General features: G+C 36.8%; 1 protein-coding gene across 1 annotated transcript in view; it reads left to right on the top strand.

Moving 5' to 3' along the window:
- Positions 1–1,106: 1,106 nt before the first annotated feature.
- Positions 1,107–12,029, top strand: part of BANK1 (B cell scaffold protein with ankyrin repeats 1) — a 304,381-nt gene continuing 293,458 nt past the window's right edge. The window contains 1 exon segment of the mRNA XM_082729053.1: positions 1,107–1,403. Within this exon segment, the coding sequence (XP_082585179.1) occupies positions 1,334–1,403 (70 nt within the window). The 5' untranslated portion in view covers positions 1,107–1,333.

The raw sequence follows: 12,029 nt of genomic DNA, 5'->3' as shown, positions 1-12,029 counted from the left end.
TCAGCTAGGACATGATCTCCCCAGTGGGTTGTTTTAAAAAGACTTACATGTTCTTAAGAATTGAATTTCTAAAAATATTTTCCAAGGGTTCATATGTTCCCTATAAACCAAACCCTCTGTCTTTACCTTATTGTACTGAGATCTCTTAGTAAACAGATATTTATAGAAGACAACAAACTTCTCAATATATTGTTTCATAAATTAGATAAAATCTCTTGCTATATTAATTCCAATACAGAAAATCAACTTAAAGTTAATAATGACCTTAAAGGAAATATTGGAAAGCAGGAAAATATATCTGTGATAGTTCCAAAATTGCTGTCATTTCACATATTTCTTCAGGGTTTCTTTATTGTGGTATAAACCATAAAAACAAATTGAGTTATGTGAAAAAAAGTTAACATTTTGGATACTTTGGATACTAAAAAAGACTTTGCCTGAGATAAATAGTTGCTACACAGCTCTCCCTTTTAGATTTCTTTTCTAAAAAGAGGGAGAGAGACATTTAAGCCATGAATTATTACCAGATCTTCAAGTTGATCTTCAAAAGTATTTTCAATTTCAAAAGGTAAATTACTAATTTAGAGATCGTGAGAGAAGAAGGGACATTTATATTAAGACTCTGGGAAAAAAAATCTTAGTATTTCCGTCTTGAAAGCAAGCGAAGTAAACTTATCTGGAGAACCTATTTCAATCCGCATCTCATTTTTTGCTGGAACCAGTTCTGACTTGGAGCAGGAGAGGGAAATAAATTTTATACGGGATTTTAAATCACTTTACAATTTATGATTCTAGGCTACAAAGTCTGGCCCAAATGAAATATTAAAAACATTCAACTGTATATCTACATCTACATCTTTATATCTTTCAATAACCAGATCTATGCATCTATTACTCCCCTTTCCCAGCAGATGGCTACTTCTGGTACCCCTATTTATTCCCGGGAGCGGGGGCATGGTGGGAGGCCTAGACTGGGTCAAGAGTTGGAGTGACCCGGAACGTTGCTCTCAGGTACTCCGAGTGAAAAGGTGAGGAGAGACCAGGACCAGAGTGTGTTCGGAGAAACGGAGCAGCCTAAAAAGCAGGCAAGCCTAAGCCCCGGGGTAGTTTCACTTCCTCAGTCTCCCCGCGAGGCCGGGCGGTGGCCCCCTGGCCTGAGCCCGGGGGCTGCGTTTCCGGACCCGCTGGCCTGGCCGCAGCCGCGGGGGGTGCTCTGACTAGGGGCGGGCGGCGCGAGAGACAAGCTCTGACAAGCTTGCGGGGAAGCTCAGGCTGCGGGAGTCCGAGGCTCGGCGCGCATCCGTCCGCAGGCTGCCTGGCTTCGGCCGCTGCGATGCTGCCTGCGGCGTCGGTGCGGGCGGGCGGGAGCCGGGAGCGGACCTCCAGCGGCCCAGCGCCCCCAGGTGGGTGTTCGCGCGCGCCGGCAGCCACTGGGGAGGCCGGCAGGGCTCCCTCCGGGGCTGAGCGAGAATTGCGCTCCGGCCGCAGACGCCGGCGCGCCTCGGGGATGGGGCACCGGGGCAGCTCCTTCCCGCCGCGGTCAGCCACTCAGCCGGCGGCCCGGCCCCTCCGTGGCGGGCGTCTTTGAGAGGCAGTCTGGGGGGGGCAAGGTGGGAGCGTTCTGTGTTCGGATCCGCGTGCGCCGCCAACTTCGGAGTGCTTGGAACTTGCCAGAGCACCTGGGACGGGGGCCTCCAGTTTCTCCAGTCGCCTTGCGACGGGTTTTTAAGTGAAGCGCGTGTTTTAAAAAATCATGCATAATTCTAAAAATTAACGGGGTATTGCAAAACGGCCTGTCCGGTTTATCTGCCGGGCCTTTCAAATCCAGCCCGGTAAACTGCTAAGGGCGGACTGTGATCCGCTTATCGGACAGGTTACTCTGTGTCCAGCCTCCTCACTGGGCAGATTTTGCGGACTGAGAAACCGTCGGTGTTGTTGAATACGTAACTGGATTTATAGATCACGTGGAGGCAGGTGCACTCAATTCTTCCTGAGTGTTTCAAATGCATTTGTGAACTTTATAATGATTATAAAGTGTTCGGTTTTAAAATTTTGAAAAAGCCTTCGCTTGAGTATTAAAATTACTGGAGTCGTTCACTGAGAAATGCAACAAGAAAATCGGAGTGAAAATATTCATTTGCTCAATAGAATTTCTCATAGCTTACCAGCATCTTTTGAGGAATGTTGGTTCCCTTGGCTAGTGTTTATTTTTAATATAAAAATTTTAGAAGACTGCTTTTTTTAAAGTGGAAAGTATATTTGTGACAATTTAAACGACAAGAAAGGAATTAGAGCCCTTGATATCTTAATGTGTTAACATTTGTGATTTCAGCCTAACGATTTAGTTAAACAGAATGGGCTACAGTTTGTTCAAACTTCTTGTTTGAACAGTTTAGCCAGAAAATGACTTTTATTCCACCTGGCACTCAAGAATACTTTGAAGTACTTGCTATTGTGAATAATGCTAGAGTGATGTGACCCAACTTTTAGCTCATTCTGATTATTACTGTTCCGTCTGTGTGTTTTTCTCCATTTACTTTGGTCCTTCCCCATATGGTATTTATCACTTATTTCATTTACTTCCATTGGCCAAGGTAATGGTTTCCCCCCCCTTTTTTTAAAGATTTTATTTATTTATTTGAGAGAGAGAAAGAGAGCTCAGAGGGAGATTTAGAGAGAGAAGCAGATGCTGAGCAGGGAGCCGGATAGAGGCTTCCATCCCAGGACTCAGATCATGACCTGAGTTGAAGGCAGACTCTGAACCAATCACCCAGGCACCCCTGAAATATTTTTCTTATAAGGAACTATCTTTTGATACTACCCATGCCTAGTCCTATGAATAGTCTTCTATGAGAACAAGTTCTGATTAATTCTTTTAACACATGGAGAACCTTTTCACGTGACCTTTCTACCTGCTTTGGACAAGTGTTCCCAGAGCATGGTAGACTTCAGCTTAACATGACACGTTGTGGTAAAGTTAGTCCAACTTCATTTTAGAGAAGTGAAAGCTGAGACCCAAGTAGTGATTTTCCCATGGTCCCATAATTAATAATTATTTGAAGATCATCTGTTCATGACTTCACCAACAATCTTCTATTCCCTACAAAAGTTGTGTAATAATATGAGTATAAAATGGTAAACAGTTTCATACCTATGAAGATTTTATATTTCTAGCAGTAGGTGTATGGTATATTATAATGACATCTATGTATGGTGTCACCAGAAAGATGGATGAGTAACCAACTTGTCTTTTAATGGAAGTAGGAAAAATATGATACCCAGTACTAAAACAATGTAAAAATGTTGCACAGTAGATGAAAATTCCATTTAGAGGGGCACCTGGGTGGCTCAGTGGGTTAAAGCCTCTGCTTTTGGTTCAGGTCATGATCCCAGGGTTCTGAGATCGAGCCCCGCATCAGGCTTTCTGCACGGTGGGGAGCCTGCTTCCTCCTCTCTCTCTGCCTGCCTCTCTGCCTACTTGTGCTCTCTGTCTGTCAAAAAAATAAATAAAATCTTTTGAAAATTTTTCATTTAGAATGTATTTTTCTTTTTTATATTTAACTAGATACTGTTCTCTGATATCCAAATGAGAAATTTTGCCTTTGCTTTATTCCCGAAACTAGTGATTTTAAAAACAAATTTAATTTTTAACTGCTACCTTCAATAAGGACTGTTAAAGTGCAGATTTTTCCCCACCCCATAGTTTTGGTAGTTTTTATTAACATTATTTGATGCCTCCAATGAAGAGAGTTAAATAAATTATTAGTCGAAAAAGGGAAGGCACCTACCCTGTCTCACCATGTGCTAGATGCTTATATGCAACTTGTGAGGGACTCAGTTCTCTTTTTGTCTTAAAGTTATTGAAGATTTGAAGCTTTTCATTCTGACTGCGGTCTTCTAACATAGCAAATAACATTGATTTCGCGTTCCAAGGAAATACCCTGGTTCTATTCTGGTGACTGGTAAAACTTGCCTCCTTTAGACAGCTGGAAATGTTCTGATAAGGTTACTTTTGCTGAGATTTTAAAGAGAGGTAGCTCTCTTAGGGTGTTTTCATTTTAATGTGAAATAATTCTATAATATCGCTTAGGGTTTTTGACTTAAACAGCAATGTATGTGATGTATACTTGGAAAATCAGTGAGAATTTTTCCATGGATTTGTTGGTGATCATGCGCTCTGGACTCAGACCACCTTGCATCAGTCTGCTTTATTACTTACTTACTGTTTGATCTTGGATAAATAACTAAGTCTGTCATTATCTCAGTTTATTCATTTAAAAAGCAGAAGTGGAGAGAACAATAACATTTATTTGAAAGAGTAGCTTTGAGAATTAAAAGAGAAAAAATGCATGTGAAGTGATGTTCACGGTACCATAGCAAATAGTAATTGCTTAATACATGATAGCTGTTATTTTAATTCTTAGGTCATTGGTCAATAGTGTCATATTCACATATAAAAGATAGAGTTTATATTGAGAAAACAAACTCTTTTGAATTGGGGGAAAACTTGAATGAAGGCATCAAGCTCCCACATGAAACAGATGAGGGAATATGGCTTCCTGTAGAAAGATGCTGCATATCCTTGGGGAAATATTGTGGTTAATAGTTCTGAGAGGAGAAAAAGAAGAACCCACAGTGGGAAGAACTAAGCATAAATTGATTAAAAGGACATTGGACTAGGGCATTTATAAGGAAGAAAAAATGGGAATTTAATAGGACAAAATGAGAACATGTTTTATTTTCCCGTATCACAGAGTACCAGTTGTGACCCAGTTCAAAATATATATGTATGTAAATGTATGTGGAAAAGTAAGGATTAAACTGAACATTATGGGATACTTCATTGAATTATAAGATGATGGAGAATCTCCTTTACCAAAATATTTACAACGTGTTTTAAAAACTCCAATATAAAGAGTATTATTCCTGCCAAATATATGTTGCAGGTTTTAAGAACTTAAATAACTGTTACCTGATTACATGAGTTACATTGTCATTTTATTACTTTCTTTATATATTATAGAATATCTTACAGTAATTTCAGAGACAGCTATGAAATAATAATAGGAAGGGCAAATATTCCAGAAGTTATTATTTAAAAATAAGTTGTTTTGTGGCCTTGTGATTCTTTGCTGTTCTAAATATAAAGAATGGTATCTAAGTTTCACCGGCAGACATTGAAATAGTCCAGGTGGTAAAAATATTGATATTATATGGAATTATATCCCTCTTGAATGTATTTTTTACTCAGAGAAAAAGAATTATTTTTTTAAACATTTACCTGAACAGAAATTTCTTTGTTGTTTTCAAGTCCTCCACATTGAAATAATCCAGAAAGACCACTTCCCTTTCTAATCATGAGAAGTAATTTTTCAATGCCTTGTGGTCTTTTATAAGATTTCCTGTGTGTCCAATCAATTAAAATAAGTTATGTCTTATCACACTATGTGTCATGTTTTCCTTTCGTTTTAAGCTCTTATACTGCTTTTCTGTATTAGCAATTCCCATGCTTTCATTTTTAATGTGTTCCACTTTATAAAGGCATTCTAAAAGGTACAAGAACAGTTTCTTACTTGGAATTTCATTTACCATATGCCTCATTTTTAATTATGATCCATGCTGAAGACTAAGTCTCACCCTTTGGTAAGGATCAATATTCCATTCATTTTTTGTTCTAACTTTGCCGTAGGAAGGATCATGCCTAACTTTCAGAAAAATAACATAGTGCCAAGACCACTTGAAATCCTGGCCTTCTTTTAAGACTGCATTTATTGTGTCAACTACTTTGAATTCATATGATATGGATATCACATTACCTTGATAAGTGAGAACATCAGAAGATTAGCACCTACTCTGAATAAGAAGTTATATCGTTGGTGTTCCTGGGTGGCTCAGTGATCATGATCACTGACCTCCGGCTCAGGTCATGATCCCAGGGTCCTGGGATAGAGCCCCACAAAGGGCTCTCTGCTCAGCAGGGAGCCTGCTTCCACACCTGCTTCTCTGTCTACTTGTGATCTCTCTCTGTCAAATAAATAAAATCTTCAAAAAAAGTTATATCATTCAGTACAATTATATGAAAGTATGTAATAATTCATTATTTTATTTCATTTCCTACAACAGCTTTTCTAAACTATTAAAGTTGTAACTTCTAAGTCATCTTTTTTGGCGGGTGTAAAGAGTAGAGAAACACCCACATCAGAGATGTGGGGAAGAAACCTACAATATCAAAGTGGTATGATTCTATGAAATCACGTCACTAGAATGACAAACTGTAGAGTATTTCTTGGGACTGTGTGAAGAATCCCTAAGATTTACCCACTTTCCTCATTGGTTGATTGCATTTTATTTCGATTTAATAGACTGATATAAAATCTCAGGAGACATCTGCATTTTAGTACAATTAGTGAACTACTGGGTCACTAATGAGGAAGTCAGTGAGATAAAATTGAAGCAAAATTCTACCTTCAGTTCAGTTAATGAGGTACTTGCGTTAATTCTGTCATCACTTTTCAATAAAACTTTAGAACTTTCACTACTCCAGGCACTTCTTTATAGACCAGAGACCCCTTTTTATCATGCTCTGTCCATTTGTACCCATGTTAAATGGGTAAAACCATGTATCATTCAGATTCTTGGAAATAGTCACTTGGGTCAAGAAGAGACACTAACTTCAGAGGCAGCTTGCTGCTTTTGCTTACTAGCCAATGATGTGCTTTGTCTGGCTTTTGCAGATTTGTTGGACTCAACAAACCTTTCCTTTCAAAAAAGAGAATGAGACTTCTGTCAGTGGAAGGGTACTGTTTGATGACACACAATAGAGGATGACCATCAGTTGACTCTCGTCCACAGTGGATGATTAGAAAGATGAGTTGAGGGAATTGAGGACTGAAAGCAGGAGAGATAGTCTTAGTTTCTGACTTTCCATTTCTAGCTCATGTAAGACCTAGCTGCACTTGTTCTTCTGATCTGGTCTCCATAAAATGCCTGTAGTATCCTTACAATTGCCTTCTTTTTAGGTGAACAAGTTTGAACGAGTTCTCTTTATTTGGAGGAAAAGATTTTGGACTAGAATGCCTTGAAATTTGAACTTTTCCTGTTTTATTTCTCCAATACTACCTCTTCTGTTTCTGTAAACTTCTTTTCTTTTAGAAAGTTGTTGTTATTTTTAAAATGATGTCTGCTATGCATCTTCCATCCAAAGTTAATCAAAGTTATATCTTTTATGCACTGAGAATAGGATGTCTTATAAGTCTAATAATCCTCCTGATAAGAATATTTGGAATTATCTTGCTTTGGTACTGAAATTTGAAGAAAATTCATGCAGTTATTTTTGTCTCTAAACTTAAAGACCCTAGAGTTGGTGAGGAAATAATTCAAAGTTTAATATTCTAAGAGTGAATCAGTGTTAAGTTTAGAATTTTTAATTATGTAGTTATAAAGCTGTATTAATTATAAAATTATAACTGTTTTTAAATGTTTTTAATAAGATGTTTTTGTAAAATTGATGGTGTGCTGTTTGGGGGGAATTTTAAAAATGTATTTAAATTGGGGCATACAGAGTGAGAGAATGCCTATGACATTTATCTTGGTAAAAGCAGAAGTGGAGGTATAAAAGTAGCATAGCTTACTAGCTATTCTCTCAGTACCCCTGGGGGATTAAGTTTTTCAAAATAAGGGCAGCACTTGAGAAATCAGCATTTATTAAATGAATCATGCTTTTCCCAGTAAGTTAAAATACAGTTGATCCTTAACATTAATTTGAACTGTGCAGGTTCACATATACATGTTTTGTTTTTGATACAGTATCATACTGTAAATGTATTTTCTCTTTGATATGATTTTCTTGACATTTTCTTTTTCTCCAGCTTATTTTATTGTAAGAATATAGTATATAATACATATAGCATACAAACTGTGTTAATTAACTATGTTATTGATAAGGCCTCTGTTCAATAGTAGGCTATTGGTAGTTAAGTTTTTGAGGAATCACAAGTTAGACGCAGTATTTTCAACTGCATGGGAGGCTGGTGCCTCTAACCCCTGCGTTGATCGAGTGTCAGCTATACCACCTTTGCCATATAATAAAGTCTTACATATCTTAGAATATGAATTCTGATTTCTCTATTCTGTTCCAGTTGTATTTGTTTATTTCAAAGCCAGTATCTGGTAAGGAAAGAGATCTTCTTTTCCATAGTTTTCTTGTTTCTTATTAGATATTCTTCCATTCTTCCACTTCCATTTAGAGATTATTTTATCTACTTCTCCTTCCATGAAACAATTGGAATATTGCTTAACACTTGATTTAGAGGCATTTAATGAAAGCAATCTCACCGTTTTAAACAGAAAGAAGTTTAATATAGGAAGTTGAGTTTTTATATAATGATGTTGGGGGTTTGGGAGCAATCTCTAGTCTTGGTCATCAGGAATCATTTTGCTAACAAAGCTACAGGAACCAGTTTTCATAATCGGCCAGGGGGATCTGCTAATTTATTACTATCAGGAAGCTGGGGGAATCAGAAGGCACTGAACCTGCTTGTTAGCACCTGGAACAGACTAGGCCAGGATCCCAAGAATTTCTGGCTCATGAGCCATCTCCTATTTGCTGGATCTGCACCAACAAAAATAGATGCCTTTCATTCCATTGGAATGGTATAATATTTATATACTAATTTGAGGAGAATCAACTTTAAGTGTTACTAAATCTTCTATTGGATTAATTGGTGTAGAAAATTCTGCATATGAAAGATCCTAGGTTTCAAAAGAAATATACAATAACTTGGCTTACTTAAGTCAAATGATAAAGTTGGGAACTTTCCACTCATTCATGTTATAACCACATGAAAGTTGAACTTTTCCTGTTGTGGTTCTGTGAACAAATGTGACAAAGTATTGCTTTCTATATTTAAAATGTCCTCCCATGTAAGTGAATTTTCTCACAAAATTCTTTAAAATTCTTTAAATCATTAATTGTGACCTTTATATAGAAATAGCTAATGTTTTATTGGTTAGTTATAAATTGTGTAAGATATTACAATAAAAAAAGCATGCAATGCCTTTTTAATAGAAATTTAAGGTAGATCTTTGGATATGCATATAGAATTGCAGCTTAAAATATATCAAGGTTTTTATTTATATTACAGAGCAGTCAAACTAATCTATCATCTGTTTTCCTAACATTTTTCCAATTTGACATTGATATTAAATATTATTTTAAAGACAACTAAATATGGCCACCTTTGTTGATTGATTGCCTATACAATATCTCTGTCTAGCTATATCAATTCAAATATGGGAACTGTCATTTATTCTGTGACTTTGAGCAAATTACTCCTGTAAAATCCAATTTCTTTATATCTGAAATATGTAGCACACCTATTTTTGATATAATTAAATGTAATTCTATTTGTAAAGTGCCTAGAGCATTCAGAGCAGGTGCTTAGCAAATGGCAAATGTTATTACTTTTCAGCACTTTATTAGAAGGAATGTGTTTACATGGCTCTTTTTTAGCACTTCTGGTGTCACATACTTATGAATCTCAAGATGGAGAGCCTCATATAAATGTTCTTTCAGTTGTCCTGTTCAATTTTTCTGATTGCTATATTAAACACAGGAATATCTCAAATGTGCTTCTTTGGGTATTCCCTACAGATTGGACTTATTGAAACCCATGATCTGCTATGAAAAAAATTATATGATTTTATATGTGAAATTGTATATTGTCTTCAGGGAAAATAGTTAGTGGGTAAAGAACACTTATCCCATTTTGAGAATTCTGTTTTTATATCATATTATTTTAAAATAAAAATGCGATTTTTTAATTTTCTTTATTCTTGAAGATTTATATATTATCTGTATATAATCCATCCCTTTGGCCACCCCCCCCCACCAAAGAAGAAAACAACACACATGGAAACTGGGTCATAGTAGAGTTGATTCAGAGTCTTTTAATTTTTGTGATGAAGGCATTTCTAATATCCTCATATAGGTAAAAATAAGTTGATACAGTTGTATAGATAAAGCTTTAGTGATATTTTCAGAATTGCTTTAATTATGTCTAAACAGTTTGTTCCCCAAAGAGTGTAAGTCTGTACAATGTCTCACCTAGATCTTTGAGGGTCAGGAGAATAATAGAAATGTCCACCTAAGCAAATAGTTCTAAGTAACCTATGAGTAATTAGAAAGTACTAGTAATTATGGAAAGAAAGAGAGGTCTTTTCTATTCTCTTGTGAGGACCAGTCTGCTGAGAAGTTAGCAATTAACAAATACTTCATCTCTGCTTCTCCTTAGAAAAATACAGAAGATTCATTTAAAAAGTATGTTCATATTTTATGATATTATTTTCAAATATTTTATTACTTTATGACTCCTTAGAATAATTTTCTCATCTGGTATATATAAAAATCTAGGCTCCTCATTCTTTAGGTAATTCTGTTACAAGACCTCTTTGTACCTCATGATGAAAAGAGAAAAGAGCATTTGATAAGACTTGCAACATAGTAGGTGCTCTGCGATTGATAGTTATCATGTCTGTTTCTAGGTGAGTCAAATGGGTGGACTCATGGGACATTATGAAAGCTGACTCATAACTTCTTTTGTCTGGTGGCCAATACCTGAAAAACCTGAGCTCATAGTCCCAGGGCTTGCTTGCTTTAGTGCTGTGCTGCATGAACGGTATTATGTAGCATAAATGTTCCTTGGAAAAATTGTTCTATAAAATCAGTTTTGAATGTGCATACTGGGACATTCCAGTGGTCTGAGAAATTCTGCAACTAACAATGTATCTTCAATTTTCTCTAGTCCATTGTTTCACAAATGTATTTAATCATGGAATGCTTTGTCATCTTAACACTGGTAGAGAGAAAGGGTTTTTTTTGCACCAAGTTTTTATCCCTCTTAAATGGCAAATAGTTCTTGAGAGGATGGTTCTTTCAAACCAGAGGTCGGTTACACTGCTTTTAACCATATTTTCCTCAGTGCTCTGGCCACCTTTTGAGTGAGAGGGAGATGGGCTATATAAGGGCTATATCTATATTAGGAATAGAAACAGAAGAAGATATAGAGTAGGCAAAATGATATTAACAGGCTGTGTAGGGCACACAAGATTTGGCTGTTTCTTTAATTCCCTTATGATTAATTCTTACTATTCAAATGAGGACTTTGATTGTGAGATGCACCAGAGAAAATGGGAGGAAAATTAGAAGGGGATCATCTGTTAAGAAAAGTAAAGTTGTATGAATGCAATAAGACTGGGTATGTGTGGGGCACCTGGATGGCTCAGTCAGTTAAGTGTCTGCCTTTAGCTCGGGTCATGATTCCGAGGTCCTGGAATCAAGCCCTCCTTCGGGCTCCCTGCTCATTGAAGATTCTGCTTCTCTCTCTGCCCATGCCCCACTCAGGCACCCTCTCTCTCTCAAATAAATAAGTAAAACCTTAAAAAAAAGACGGGGAACATGCATACCATATTCTAAAGAGTATTTTGGAGTGTGTGTGCTTATGCAATTGGTATTTAAATAGTATGTATGTGTCTCAACCGAGCAACTGATTTTACAGATATTTTCCCATGTCAGACTACATATACCAGTCACTATGTCAATAATCATGTAAGCCGTGTAAGTAGCCTCACGTTGTTCAAATATTGGGATTTTATTCATCAGAACATTCCAAAGTTAAGATCAAGATTAAGTTGACTATCTGGTTATAGCCAGATAGTTTACATGTTAGAAATATTTGTAAGTGGAACACACCTTTGAAGCCAGCATAGGTTATTAGAAGTCACACAAGTAAATTACTGCTGAAATATTTTTCTGATGGAAACAATAATAACTGATATAAATGCAAATAGTTTAAGCTGAGAATTTTATGTCTTGGAGATTGACAAACAGTGCATGTAAACAACACTAATAAGACAATGGCTTTTATTACTCACATAGATTGGATGCTCTTGAAAGGAGGGAGTAGCATCTGACATCTGCTTAGCAGAGGTAAACACATTAGTAGATGCTTGCTGATTTGCTGGTAACACAA

Source organism: Mustela nivalis, assembly GCF_964662115.1.
Source record: "Mustela nivalis genome assembly, chromosome: 4".
NCBI lineage: Eukaryota > Metazoa > Chordata > Mammalia > Carnivora > Mustelidae > Mustela > Mustela nivalis.
Note: the sequence above shows the minus strand (reverse complement) of the source record. Positions and strands in the feature narration are given on the sequence as shown.